The sequence below is a fragment of the Arvicanthis niloticus genome, chromosome 1, assembly GCF_011762505.2.
Source record: "Arvicanthis niloticus isolate mArvNil1 chromosome 1, mArvNil1.pat.X, whole genome shotgun sequence".
Classification (NCBI taxonomy): domain Eukaryota; kingdom Metazoa; phylum Chordata; class Mammalia; order Rodentia; family Muridae; genus Arvicanthis; species Arvicanthis niloticus.
The window spans coordinates 72,605,934-72,621,541 of NC_047658.1; the positions used below are offsets into that span (position 1 = coordinate 72,605,934).

At 34.8% G+C, this 15,608-nt stretch overlaps 2 protein-coding genes across 2 annotated transcripts; both read left to right on the plus strand.

Moving 5' to 3' along the window:
• The first annotated feature begins 1,947 nt into the window (after positions 1-1,947).
• LOC117713238 (olfactory receptor 51L1) lies at positions 1,948-8,191 on the plus strand. The gene is made up of 2 exons (XM_076939518.1): positions 1,948-2,355; positions 4,835-8,191. Exon 2 carries the CDS (start codon positions 4,931-4,933, stop codon positions 5,885-5,887), a length of 957 nt encoding a protein of 318 aa, XP_076795633.1. The 5' UTR covers positions 1,948-2,355; positions 4,835-4,930; the 3' UTR covers positions 5,888-8,191.
• Positions 8,192-9,694: 1,503 nt separating this feature from the next.
• LOC117717434 (olfactory receptor 51G2-like) lies at positions 9,695-13,836 on the plus strand. Its single transcript, XM_034514679.2, has 2 exons — positions 9,695-9,926; positions 12,255-13,836. Exon 2 carries the CDS (start codon positions 12,279-12,281, stop codon positions 13,218-13,220), a length of 942 nt encoding a protein of 313 aa, XP_034370570.1. The 5' UTR covers positions 9,695-9,926; positions 12,255-12,278; the 3' UTR covers positions 13,221-13,836.
• Positions 13,837-15,608: the final 1,772 nt, after the last annotated feature.

Below are 15,608 nucleotides of genomic sequence, written 5' to 3' on the forward strand. Positions count from 1 at the left end.
TCTATATATGACATTTCTTCATATTCACATATATTCTTAATAAAATTATACACTTCAAGTCTGGGTATGAATCATAAGGTATTTCTGGGACTTATTGAAACATAAAGACTTGGGATGAGAATGTAAGCAAATCACAGGTGTGTTGAGAGTCCATGATCTGAGCTAACCACCATGAATGTGAACATGAGCCTTGGTCTGCTTAACACATGCTCAGCAACATTTTCTTTTTATTATCAAATCATAATTTTTACTTTTTAATACAGGGGTTATAAACACAAAAATGCAGGATGTGGGGAAGGGATGACACAGGAGCATAGGTGTTCAGGGGGAGTACAGATATCTTTCAGAACAGGGTATCAGCTGGGTAAAGGTTCAGGGGACAGGTCACTATGACTCTGCCTATGATTCACTTTTAATAGAAATAGAATTAGCTCCTTTTCCTCACTTCAGCCTTTCACAGTTACCCACTTTGAAACTCTCATATGCTCTTATCACTCTCAAGTTGATAGATTTTTCTTCAATTGTATTTGGTACACACACAAACACTGACACTTCAACTTCCCACCACACAAAATGTATGTGTATGTACAGTCTATATAAACATAACCTGCTGAGTTTGTTTTATTTTGTGTAAATGGCCTTGAGGCCATGGATGAACTGGGTCCACTGAACGGGGCTGGAAATGAAAAAGGAGGCAAGGCAAGAGAAGCATGAAGACAAGACAAAGTTTTCTGATCAAGGCTCTGAGTTTAATGTTCAGCTCTTGTAATATATAGGGAAAGCCACACTGAACCCATCCTTTGTTTCAGCTGCAAAGCAGGCTCAGTGGGCAGTCTCCTCTTCAAAGTTCTTGCTGGAAGTTGCAAGTGTAAAAACAGTAGCAGGATTCACCTAGGTATTAAGGTCCTGTAGGAAGTTGCAGGTGTAAACAAAGTATCAGGATTCACTTAGGTGTTAAGGTCCTATAGGAAGTAGCAAGTGTAAACAAAGCAGCAGGATTCACCTAGGTGTTAAGGTCCTGTGTGGCAAACAAGGTCTGTTCGTTCAGACTGCTCAAGGCTGGGGAGGGCATAGTTTTGTGCATTTTTGTTCTTTATCATGAATGGAGAACCAGGAATTCTGCAAGATTATATCTTCTAGATATGATGGGAAGCTACATTGTAAAATCTCAACAATATGCCTGCCCAAAGAAGACCTGAACAGTGACCAACACCAATTGGCATGCCCATGTTGACAGGGGAAATATCACAGGCCCTCATTGCTAGATGAAGCATGACAAGCAAGTAATGATGCTGACTAGAGTCTTCCTCACAGGTGAGCTCCCTAATTGTTTATCTGATACCAAATGGTAATACCTAAAAATATACAAAAAACTCAAACATACAAGCTATACTAAGTAGACTCAAAAGGCTGCATTTATATATTTGTTAGGGTCTGTGTGTTGTGTGTGTGAATAAAAGAATATTTTCATAACAGCATATATATATATACATTTATGCTTAACTAAGCACATACATATATATATATATATATATCAGTAATAATTAAAGAAAAAGAGGTCAAAATTTGAGGAAGAGTTGGGGGAGCATAGGAAGGGATGGAGAGAGGAGTTGGAAGAAAAAAATGCTATAATTATATTTTACCTACAACAAATATTCAAAATGTAATTTAAAATAAACTTTTAATGAACTTACCTCATTGAGCTTATTTGAAAAATATAAAAAACTACTGCCTATAAAGGAAAAAGTAGGAAGCATAGATAGCAGTAAGGATACATTTTGAGGATTGAAGTTCTGTGCTCTAACTGATGGTAAAATGCTGTGTGCATAATTTCCCTTCTGAGTATCTAGCAGATTTTAAAAACAATCCCCTGTGTTCTACCCCAGGAGAAATGAGGAATATTTATAGAGGCAGAGGACTAAATAACAAGCCTTAGGACTCCCAGAATCAAAGAGCACCTGCATCCAGTACAGACTTTATCTCAGGTGAGGGTTAAAAACCAAAGGTATCAAGAACTAAAACAGAAATACAAGGGAAAATGCAGAGACAACGGCAAAAAAAAAAAAAAAAAAAAATAGAAAAACATAATTACATGCTGAAAAAACAAGTTTAGATAAAACTGAAATAGAAATAACAATAGGAAAGAGAGACAAATAGGACATTCAAAAAGTAAATGAAAAGAGACAAAGAAGGAGAAACAAAATAGAAATAGAAAGAAAAAGAGAATATGACTTTATCTACAGTAGGAAAGTTTAGTCAGAAGGAAATAACACAACTATTAGTCATTTGGGAAATGGGCTATTGGTGGCTTACCAAAATTTCCTGATGATCCATTTGCTTATGCATAAACCTGAGGTAAGTGTTGATTTTCAATTACAAATAAATGGTGGGAAGACTTTTAGCATATTATGTGTTAACATATACTTCTGGAGACAAAAATTATTATAAAGTATTTGTGTAATTCAAGCAGGAATGTCAATTTTGAAATGAGAAACACATCATCATGCCCCACTCCATTTTTTTTTTTTTTTTTTTTTTTTGGCAATTTCAGACAAACTTGCCATTTGACAAGTGTTTTTGAGAACCACAGTTATGATGATGGGAAGACTGCATCTTGTCCTTGGCAGATTTCCCTTAATTATGAGGTTAGTGTGTGACTCAAGTGTTTTCCCTGTGCTTCATTAGCAGTGGTCTTTACTCTCAGTGTTGTTCCGTTATTTCTCAATCTCAGTGTAATTTAACTATATTCAACCCCCAAATCAACCAAATTAATGACCTGAAAATAGAATAAAATGAGCCAAGAAAGGACAACTGTAGAGAGATCAAGTGAAAAGCATGGCAGATGGTATACTGAGAGATGGATGAATGATAAATCAAAACTGTACAGAATAGGATGCCAGCTAATGCAGATAGCCAAGGGTATGAAATGGGAAGAAATGGGTCAAAGGATGAAACTTACATAAGAATAGAAATCTAATAGCCTAAGAACTAAAATAAATAATGTACTGATTTATACAAATTTGGTTGGTTGTTGAATAGGTCTTAGATGCTCTTACTACACACATATACATTCAAAAATGTTATCTGAAGAAGGTAATAGGATAATTTTCTTGTCTCTAATAATCATTTATATATACATACATAAAATATGGATGTGCTGCATGCTTTAAATACATGAACCAGAAAAAAATTAAAGTATAAAGAAGGATATTAATGTTTGTTATATTCTTCAGGTTCAGTATATGAACAACCCTGTAACTGAAAATTTCCAAACATTAAAATCAGCATAAAGGAGATTCAGAGCAGGAACAAGACAATTATGAAATCATAACCTATCTTATTTAGAGAAATAGAATAATGTCTTGGCATGGAATAAGAGAAAATTTCCTATTTTTCTAAAAGACTAGCTTTGTGTGTGTCTGTCTCTGTGTGTGTACATGTGTGCCTGTATATATGAACACATTTGTACATTTGTTGTATGTTCTACATATGTTGATACCAATGTCTAGAGTGTTTCCATAAGAACAATTGGTAAACAGGAAATACAGGAAACATTCTGAGTTAGGAAAATAGTGTCAGAGACTTCAGTAGAAATGATGTGTGTGTGTGTGAGTGTGTGTGTGTGAGAGAGTAAGGAAAGCTTAGCAGGGGTGCAGATTGCTTTAGTAAAGCCCATGAGCCCAAGGGAAGCATACTTTTCCTGCTCAGGGCTGGACTGGAGAAGCAGGTCTGATTCTGACACAGAGGATGAGGGAAAACTTGACTCTGCAAAAACTAGAGAAATTTTCATCATGTGAGAGATGTGTAGCTTGTAACTTAAATCTTCTTTGAAAATACAGGCGGTATTGCCTAAGCCCTTTGTTGTTTCCCGATAGATTAGAGGGAAAATTAAAAATAAATATAAATATTAAATGAAGCATAATCACATAACATTTAAACAAAACATAACTATGATAATAAAGTGTCACTGTTGGAACAGTTGGAGGTACATTGCAAAATGCTAAGACTTCATTTGGAACAGTTTTTTTCTTTAGGTTAGGGCTGATTTACCCAAGTGAGAGGCAACGTCTTTCAGGAGAAATGAGGTAGATGCTGAGCTGCTGCTGCATTTAAGAGGTTCCTCTGTGTTTCCAGTAAGTGCAAAGACAACACTTAATATCTAAATTGACTGTTCTGTTAAAAGTTATAAAGTCTTCTGAAAGAGAAAACAGTGAATCAAGAAATCACAGGTGCTGGAAAGTGTAGCTCAGGGTAGGCTGTTTGCAAAGCACATGCAATGCTCTAGACTTGATCTTTTAGACTCTCTCTGCCCCTCTTTCTAAGAAATGAATAACAGCAAAATGACATACTCTTCTTTAATATTTTTAAGCATGATAAACAATGTTGTTAAACATATTGCTTTTATGTTTTTTTCTGAGAGAACATACAGAAAGTCACCAACAGAAGGATTTCTGTGATTAAGCTATGATGTGGAATAAAGATCTTTGAAGGAGTGTGTGTTGGTGTCACGGGGGCAGTTGTGTGTGTTGGTGTCACGGGAGCAGTTCAGTTGCAGCCTAACAGCACTCACCACTTGACTCAAGAGCATTTCTGAGGAAGAACGTGAAAAATACTATGCTTTTACTCTGGTTTTTCTCTACTTCTGTCATTGTATTATAGAGTAAAACTTTCTGTATTTTTCTGTATCACATATTTTTCTGGTGTTTCTGATGAAAATCTGTCAAGTTATTTGTCATAGATGACTGTATTTATTGGGCACACACTCTTGAGATTCCATAATTTGAGAAAATATTTCTTACATAATAACCACTGTCATTTTCTTCTTTCTTCCAAGATGAACTAGAGGGAATGTATATTTTTGTCCTAATTGCATTGTTTATTGTGATACAAATTTGACTGAGCAATAAAGAAGAACCTGTCAAGCCACTTGATGCTCATCATGCTTGCCTGGAATAGCAGTGATGTTACAGAGCCCATATTTATCCTGAAGGGTTTTCCTGGACTGGAGTATGTCCATTCTTGGCTCTCAGTGCCTTTCTGCCTTGCTTATTTGGTAGCCTTCATTGGTAATGTAACCATTCTCTCTGTTATTTGGATAGAGTCCTCACTCCATCAGCCTATGTACTACTTCCTGTCCATCTTGGCACTGACTGACCTAGGTATGTCCATGTCTACACTTCCCACAATGCTGACTGTGCTGTGGTTGGATGTCCGAGAGATACAGGCCAGTGCTTGCTATGCTCAGTTGTTCTTCATCCACACATTTACATTTTTGGAGTCCTCAGTGCTTCTGGCTATGTCTTTTGACCGTTTCATAGCAATCTGCCATCCACTGCACTATTCTACCATCCTTACCAACAGTGTGATTGGCAAGATTGGTATTGCCTGCTTGCTACGAAGCATGGGAGTTGTTCTGCCTACACCTTTGCTACTGAGACAATATCATTATTGCCATATCAATGCCCTCTCCCATGCCTTCTGCTTACACCAGGATGTTCTGAGGCTGTCCTGCTCTGATGCCAGGATCAACAGTGTCTATGGACTATGTGTAGTTATTGCTACCCTAGGTGTGGATTCAGTCTTCATACTTATTTCTTATGTTCTTATTCTGAATGCAGTGCTGAGTATTGCATCCCGTGAAGAGCGACTAAAGGCTCTGAACACCTGTGTTTCCCATGTCTGTGTGGTGCTCATCTTCTTTGTACCAGTAATTGGGGTGTCAATGGTCCATCGCTTCGGGAAACATCTCTCTCCCATAGTCCACATCCTCATGGCTGACATCTACCTGCTTCTCCCCCCAGTGCTTAACCCAGTTGTCTACAGTGTGAGGACAAAACAGATTCGTCTAGGAATTGTCCGCAAGCTTAGGTTAAATAGAAGGATTTAAGTTACTCATTCCTCTGATTTTTGCCCTGGGAAATATTAGAAAAGATGTTTGTTTTATTACATGGAAAATATATACTATAGTTAATGGGTCATATCTGGCTAAATTAGAATAAACTAATTATTTTTCCTTCTAAATATGCAGTCTCAATTAATTTTAGTCATGATATTATTTAGGTTCTCATGGCCAAATTGTGACAATTACTATGGCCCTTTTCTGTACCTAAGATTATTATGAGATTTAATAATAGAAAACACATGTAATGGGAACTCAGTTTTTAAAAACTATATATTTTTTACATTATAAAACTATTATAGTAACATTTCTTATGAAAAATAGATTTAACAATTAACAATAATAAAAATTGAGAAAGCAATTTTATTTGACAATAGTCTTTTTTATACAAGTCTGTACAGGTCTTTATGTTGTGCTTTCAATTAATTTATTGTAGATAATTGATTTCTTTGTCATCTTCACTAGGATGCTAGCCTTTACGGGTAAAATTTTACTATTTCATATATACTGTCTTTATTCTCAGTTGAATTGTGCTCTTTTTGAGCATGGGACCATAATTGCCCCATTAACAAAGCATTATGTGTCTAGTCTTCCCCAAATCATAAAACACAAATGTAAATTTTATCTCTAATTTTGTAACCCAAGTCAAATATATGGAGACAAATGAAATAAGTATTGTGGTAGCCATTTCTTTAAATACTGTGGATATGTAAACAACAGTGCATTGTAAAAATCAGTATGGCTGACTTGAATGATGAGGGAGAGCTAGCGTTTTAAATGCCAGCTGTGTGAGCAGGAGGAATTGAGTTAGATCCTGGGCATGGCCAGGTGTGCTTATAATCACACGTTAGCAGGACAAAGACAGAGAGAACCAACCCTGACCATCACCAGGTTTGCCTATAACCCCATCTCAGTCGGGCAGACAGGGAGAACCAGTGGATTTGTGAGTCAAATAGACATAAATCAATAAATAAGTTAATAAATATAATAGTATTTTGAATTCTTAATTTTAAATAAAGGTTAATATATGAATTTGCTTTACTTTTAGTGTACTTTAAGAAATATCTAAGGTGGGCATAATGACTCATGCTGTCAATCCCAGAACTTGGGAGGTAGAGGCAGGAGTTCCAGGCAAGCCTGATCTACAGAGTGAGTTCCTGGACAGCCAGGGCTACACAAAGAAGGGCTGCTTTAAAAAAACAAAATCAAACCAAGCCAAACCAAACCAGCCAAAAGCAAACAAACAAAAAACAAAAAAGAAAGGAAGGGAGGAAGGAAGAAAGAAAAGAAACATACATGTATTCATTATGTTATTTGGAGTTCAAATTAGAAAGAGCAACTACATAGTAATTTTCACAGTGTTGGGAAATACTTATATATTTTAACTATTAACCTTTCAGTATGTATCGGGAGTAAATATAAGTCTAAATAGTACATTAGCATTAAAGAAGATTGATTATCCAAAGAAGGTTAAATTATAGCTTGGAGTTCATTCTACTCACTTTATACCCAAAAGGTTTACACAGATTGCTTTGAGAAAAAACAAAACAAAACAAAACAAACATTTCTGTGGGGAATACATTATCCACCATTTTCAACCCAGAACTGCCTTCAGGACCATGATGAAGAAGCCATCAAGCAGGAAGTCAGCAGAGAATGGCAAACTGACCCCTCTTAAAGCATGGATGGGGAGAGAAGACATAATGTTGACTACTAAGCTAGAAATGTGCCCTCTAGTGTGCAGAGTGATTATAGTTGAGATGCCAAGTAAAGTAATGACTGGCAGATTCATAAAGAGCTGAGCCATTTGCCTAAGGTTGAAATTGGAGGGTTATACGTCATGGAATGTCTGCTATGCTTGTCTTTGATCTCTGTATAGTAGAAGCAAAATCAAACAGAAATGCAGAAGACTTTTGTATACATTGTCTATTAAGCATTTTTTTATTGGCCAACCATAGCATCATGGTACTCATAAAGGAAAAATTGTTCGCTGAAGTCAGCTATATTCTTGTAGGGTCAGCAGTGAAGGACGTGTTTGAAGTGAGAGATATTAAAGTAACGTGTATGCTTATTTCTACTGTCATTCATGTTCTTCTATGTGAGTTTTGAAATTTTATGACCTATTTTTCATGTTTGGGTATACAACTTATGTAGAATTTACTTTTGTTCAGGGTAAGATAAGATCAAGGTATAGTTTATACGACTGCATAGTTCCCAAAGAATCAACTGTTTAAGCATTACTCTTGAATCTCAATAATGTGTCATGTAATAAAAGTATATTTGTGAAAATAATTTTGGTCCTCTGTATTGCTACAATGTTTTGCAATTGCTTAAATTTAATATTACTATAGATGGCATCAACCCAACAAATCAACACTACTTCAACTTCAAATATTTGTAACTATATCTTTTGATGCTTATGTTTTCTGTGCATCTTCTTTCTAAAAAGTTTGAGCTTATAGTACATTTGTAGTGCCTAACTATTCTTACAATATTATATTATCTAATCTGCAGCATAATATATCTTTTAATTTTATAGATAGTCTTAAATTTATGTCATAAAAATTTAAAGTTATAAGTCTAAGTGTCTGGTTAATCCTTTATCAAAGTTTTTCTTCCTCTGTAGTTTTGATACCAGAATTACACAATGTGGCTGGGGTTTCATTTTCTTCTTACTGACACTAAGAAATGGATTTAGCTATAAAATTTGAATGTTCCTAACCCTGATTAATTAACTTCCTGGTTTTCCTGACTTTTCATTAAGATCTTTTTATTTGCAAATAGTTCATTACTATTGACTGTGAAGAATAATAAAGTTACTTATCTTTGAATATCTGTGTTTTTCTCATCTATTTATATTGAGTAACATTGCACAGATTTTGGAGCTGAACACAGTTAATATTATTATCTTTTTTGTCTATGGGGATATTGTCTTACTATTATATTTTCTAACTAAGATTGATGTTTATAGTAGTTTTGGGCTTAGTCACATGAAAAAATTATCGTGTATTTTGAGTTTAACATAGTTTGTATTGTCATTAATTTTAAATTTAGCAAAATATCTTCCTCACTTTATATTATAAAGTGGTCCTCTTCTTATAAGATAATAGTAAGTTACTTGGAGCTTAACATATAAGAGTTTTTTTTTAATGACTGAATCAAATACAAAACAAGAAGTGTGTGTGTGTGTGTGTGTGTGTGTGTGTTTAAATTGTATTTATAATGATTTGGTTTAAATTTTATAATAAATCCATGGTAGTCATGCATGTTTATTTTTGTGTATTATGCTCTTCCTGGGATATCAGGTTATGCTTGCTTCTCAGAAATCATTGAGAAATAATCTCTCATGTTATATGCCTTAGTCAAGTATTTGATATAGTGAATTAAATGTAGTATTCAGGACTATGAATTTTTCACAATACTTTTAAATAAAATTTCAAGAAAAACATAATGACATTCACTGTTTGTCTGCATCAAATGATCCTTAGTGCACTCCTGAATTGCTTCCCAATATGAGAGGCTAGGTAGACCTGTCTATCATCTGCCCTTGTAGAGGATAAATAGCTTTGCCATCAATTATTATCCCCAAATGTTTTATTGAGAAAAAAATGTGCTAGATGGAATGTACTAGTCAAAAGGGATAAGGAGGCCAGAGTCCTTAAAAGAAGCAAGGTGATGATGGAGCACCTGCCTGGATATTGTCAAAGGCATATAATCCTTTTTCCCAAAGGATATATTCAAGGCATAAAATACCCAGTGTAGGCTCTAGAGTCACCAAAGACACTGAACATTGCTTTGAGGTACCTGTGTTTCCATAAAGATCTCTATGCCTCAGAACACACTGTGTGTCTTATTCTTCTTTATTTATTTATTTATTTATTTATTTATTTATTTATTTATTTATTTATTTCAGTCTTCAATGACTTTAGAAACCTATGGAGAGTTCCTCAGATTGATAGACTAAAAACTCTGAGTCAGGGTGAATGCCTGTCTGCACTTAAAGACTCAGGTGTGCCTGTGCTTTGAGGTAAGAATAGTGGGTATAAGATTACTGCATTATATGTTTAAAGAATCTAGTACATTGAAAGGAAGTTGAGAGCCTCTGCTGATCTTAGATTAAGAGAAATCATTCTCTTAATGATTTCTGGAATAGAAAAAAAGGGATAAAATATCTGTTCTCCCAACCCTGCTAGACTATTATCTTCAAAAACTGTTAAAAATAACCTTGTAGTGAGAGAATGTAGTATCTATAATGGAAATTCATTACTGACATCATTGTGGCTCAAAGACAGTACTGTAAAATACTAAATAAAGATTAAAATGTCAAAACTGGTGAAGTGGGAGGTACTTGGTGATGCTTTGAACTCCTCTTTTCCTCACTCCTACAAATACCAGCACTTAAAAATCCTACTTGATGTTGCCTAAAACTATTGATCACAGTGTCTTTGAGTCAGTGACTGTGGTTGCTATGTTTAATATTAATATCCACTATTTTGATCAATATTTTTCTTTCCTTGAGATCAAACTATCAGATGCTGTGTGTGGCACTTCATTTATTTTCCTCAAATATCTTAAATATTAATAAAGTTCTGTAGTTCATACCACTTTGTTTTTATGTTCAAGGAAGTTTAGTGATATCTCAGTCTAAAATAGTTGAAGTAGCAGATTACAATTGTCACCCAACTTTCCCTGACTCTATGGGTAGCCATTGAAGACAGGTGCTCATGTTTGTGAGCAATGATGACTCAAGACTGAATCCTCTAAATTGGAAATATTTCTAAGGAGTAAGAGAGTTACCCAAGACATGAGCTGGTGGAGCTCCCTGAGAAGGAGACTGAAGAAAATTCAAACTACTGAGGGTGGGTATAAGGAAGAAAGAAAATAAATTTGGGTGCCAAAAAGATTGTTATTACTCAATGACAAAGTAGATCAGAAACTTATGACATCAAAATAAGGGAAGTGAAGGTAATGTATAAAAAGCAGTATTTCCCAAAATGTAATATTATTATAGCATTTAGACCACTGTGTAAAAAATAATATGCACATAGATTATTTTATTTTCCTTGCTTTTTATATCTTAAAAGAAAGGATATTACCATCACCATGGAAAACTTATGTTACCTCTGTAGAGAATTATATACTCAGTTATAATTAAACTAATCAGGGAAAATTGCGGAATGATTCTGTTGATAGAAGAAAATAACTAGGTAAATGGGGCATAGGAATTTTGATGTAGAATTTTAACAGAGAATACTCTATAGAAATAAGTTTGGTTATGGTTGGTGCCTAGCATACCCAATCTATGGATAACTCTATCTGGTGTTCAGGAAGCTCACAGCTCTTCTTGCAACTGGACACTGCATTCCTATGTTTATGTCTTTCCTGTTGATCCGCGAAGTGTTTTCCCATCCTTTCTCTATGTAGCATTACAAATTCCTCATTTGGCACAGTATACCAATTCCTCTCAGCATGTACACCTTATGCTTGTCATAACGTAACTGGATTTATCTTAATTGTTTACCGAAGTTTCTATATGAGTCTGTTATTCTGTTAACAAATGACAGAATTAAATAAAATAAGCAAGCTGTACTAGATTTCTAAACTTCATGATGATCTATATTATCCATCTCCATTTTGTCTGCCTAAACTTTGCAACTGTATATTCCTCATGGTACTCACTACTAGAAATTACTTTTGCCCACTATTTTATTATTAATAACTGTCTAAAAGCTTCTTCTGTCTTTTTTTGTGAACATTCAGATTATTTTTACACTGATTGTACTTTGTCACAAATTTAAATGTTCTCAAGGTGACTGTTTCTTATCACATTCTTGAAGTCATTAAGAGTAAGCCCACAAGTTGTACATTTTCTACTTCTCATCCATTTTTTTAAAATTTGAATTTAGTTATAGAACCTATATAAAGATTTACTCTGGCTCTATAGCATCTGCTTATACCTATAACACAATATTTTCCCTTTTTCAACAGTTTGGATTTCTGCCATTTTGTTACTTAGTACCCTCTCTGTTTAGATAACACCATGTGTTTTAAAAAATGAAGGATTAAGTCCATATTTAATATAGTCCCTATTCACAAGCCTACACTTGACAAGCTTTAAGATATTTATTATAGACCTTCCTATTTTAGCATTGCCATATTTCCTTTATTATGCTCTTAGTAAGTATACAATAAAAAAAGAATAATTAATGGGTTGATTAGGAAATGCAAGGCTAATTAAATATAATGAGCAGGGAGTAATTAAAATACCTAGCACAGAGTAGAACATCCAAGCTTTGTTCATTATTATAGAGCTAGAATTGACCTTAATTTTCTATGTTTATATTTTCCATTGCAGATTGAAGGGTCTTTTATTAGCATAATGTCTGTCATCAATGATTCCACCCTGTACCCTCGATTCCTTCTGACTGGTTTCCCAGGCCTTGAAACTAGATATGGCCTGATTTCCATCCCTATCTTTTTGGTTTATGCCACTTCTATTGCAGGAAACATTACCATCTTATTCATTATCAGAACTGAGTCTTCCCTCCACCAGCCAATGTACTACTTTTTGTCTATGCTGGCACTCACTGATCTGGGCCTCTCCACTACGACCTTACCTACCATGTTCAGCGTGTTTTGGTTCCAAGCCCGGGAGATCCCCTTTAATGCTTGTCTAGTTCAGATGTACTTCATTCATGTTTTCTCAATTATTGAGTCAGCAGTGCTATTGGCCATGGCATTTGACCGCTTTGTAGCAATTCGGGAACCTCTGCGCTATGCAGCTATTCTAACCAATACTGTCATTGTTGGAATTGGCTTGGCAATTGCTGGAAGAGCCTTAGCCCTGGTTTTTCCAGCCTCCTTCCTCCTGAAGAGGCTTCAATATCGGGTTATCAACATACTCTCCTACCCGTTCTGCCTGCACCAGGACCTCATAAAGACAACTGTATCCAGCCGTTGGGTCAGCAGCGTCTATGGCCTCATGGTGGTCATCTTCTCCATGGGACTGGATTCTTTGCTTCTCCTCCTGTCCTATATCCTCATCCTGGGCACTGTACTGAGTATAGCCTCCAAAGCAGAAAGGATAAAAGCACTCAGCACTTGCATTTCCCACATCTGTGCTGTACTCACTTTCTATACACCAATGATTGGGCTATCCATGATCCGTCGCTATGGGCAGAGTGCTTCCCCAATTGTCCATGTGCTCATGGCCAATGTATACCTACTTGTTCCACCTCTCATGAATCCTATTGTCTACAGTGTGAAGACTAAGCAGATTCGGGACAGAATCTTGAGGAAATTAAAGAAACACAAAGTTTAAGAAAAAGGAAATAAAAAACATTCTTTGTTTTCCCTTTATTATAGTATTTCTTATTTATATAAATGTTTAAGTGTAAGTGTTGCTAATAATATTTCACCTTTACGATACTAGTTCCCAACCTCAATGTCAGAAAATCTTTGTCTTTTCAGCATAGAGAATTAAAACTTGGCTTTATTTGCATTTTTATAAGCCCTCAATTTCTGAAAATATTCAGATTTCAAGACAACTCTTACATAAATCCTAAAACTTAGATCAACAATAATGTCCTATATTACTTTCCATAGTATAAAAATATTTTGCATAAACATGTTGATTCAGTTAAATATAGAAAAAATATTTTAAGAAGAAGTAGATGTTACTAAAATAAAATGGTGAGTTAATAAAATGTAACACTTTTCCCAATCTATTGGCTGCCGTTTTGTCCTATTGACAGTATCCTTTGCCTTACAGAAGCTTTTCAGTTTCATGAGGTCCCATTTATCAGTTGTTTATCTTAGAGCCTGAGCCATTGGTGTTCTGTTCAGGAAATATTCCCTTGTATCAATACATTTGAAGCTATTTTCCACTTTCTCTTCTATTAGATTCAGTGTACCAAGTTTTATGTTGAGGTTCTTGATCCACTTGGACTTGAGCTTTGTACATGGTGATAAATATGAATCAATTTGCATTCTTCTACATGCAGACTACCAGTTAAGACAATCACCATTCATTGAAGATTCTTTCCCTCTGCCCCTCCCCCTACCAATGCATGGGTTTTGGCTTCTTTGTCAAAGATCAAGTGTCCATAGATTTGCAGTTTTATTTCTTGGTCTTTGATTCTATTCTTGATTGACCTGTCTGTATCTGTACCAGTACTATGTGGTTTTTATCACTATTGCTCTGTAATATAGTTTGAGTTCAAAAATGGTGATTCCCCAGGAAGTTCTTTTATTGTTGAGAAATTTTTTTGTTTATTCTCGATTTTTTGTTTTTCTATATAAAGTTGAGAATTGCTCTTTCCATGTCTGTGAAGAATTGTGTTGGAATTTTGATGGGCATTACATTGAATCTGTATATTGCTTCTGGAAAGATAGCCATTTTTACTATGTTAATTCTACCAATCCATGAGCATGGGAGATCTTTCCATCTTTTGAGGTCTTCTTCAATTTCTTTTTTTTTTTTTCAGGAACTTTAAGTTCTTGTCATATAGATTTTTCACTTGCTTGGTAAGAGTTACACCAGGATACTTTATGTTATTTGGGGCTATTGTGAAGGGTGTTGTTTCACTAATTTCTTTCTCAGTCCATTTATCCTTTGAGTAGAGAAAAGTTACTGATTTCTTTGAGTTAATTTTGTATTCAACCACTTTGCTGAAGGTGTTTATCAGCCGTAGGAGTTCTCTGGTAGGATTTTAGGGGTTGCTTATGTATATTATCATATCATCTGCAAATAGTGATACCTTGATTTTTTTCCTTTCCAATCATCTCCTTGATCTTCTTTAGTTTATCTTATTGCTCTAGCTAGAACTTCAAGTACTATATAGAATAGACAGGGAGAAAGTGGGCAGCCTTGTCTTTTCTATGATTTTAGTGGGATTGCTTCAAGTTTCTCTCCATTTAATTTGATGTTGGCTCTTGGCTTGCTGTATATTGCTTTTATATTTATATATGTGCCATGAATTCCTGACCTCTCCAAGACTTTTAACATGAAGGGAGTATGGTATTTTGTCAAAGGCTTTTCAGCATCTAATGAGATGATCATGTGATTTTTTTCTGAGTTTGTTTATTAGTGGGTTATGTTGATGAATTTTCTTATATTGAACCACCTATCCCTGGATTCCTGGAATGAAGCCTACTTCATTGTGATGAATAATGTTTTTGATGTGTTCTTGGATTCAGTTTTTGAAATTTTGTTGAGTATTTTTGCATCTATGTTTATAAGTGCAATTGGTTTGAAGTTCTTTTTCTTTGTTGGGTCTTAACATTTTTTGAAGCATAAGGGGAATTATTTTTTGAGACAAATCAGTAAACAAAATACGAATACTGCTGTTTTTATACCTAGTATGTTAAATGTGTTTTTATCTTTGGACTATAATTACTACTGGATACAAATTATTTTTTTAAAAATCATTTCTGCCAGGCTTCTCAAGCTATTTCTGAGCTATTTGCAATAGTCATTTTACATTCTGTCTTAAAATGTGGTCTGTAAGACAAAGACATGGAGGAATGGATTTGTTTAATAGCAGTACACTCCTGCATGCATTGCATTAATCTCTTTCTGGATTTCCTATAATAGTCTGACTTGAAATGCTCAAGATATTTTAAATTTTGTTATTTAGGAATTCCATGTATGCATATGTGTCAAGTGCATTTCTTCAACTTTATGTATGGGACTGATGGATATACTGAT

Coding starts and splice junctions, on each gene's coding strand:
- LOC117713238 (XM_076939518.1), top strand. CDS start 4,931: ATGCTCATCATGCTTGCCTGGAATAGCAGTGATGTTACAGAGCCCATA.
- LOC117717434 (XM_034514679.2), top strand. CDS start 12,279: ATGTCTGTCATCAATGATTCCACCCTGTACCCTCGATTCCTTCTGACT.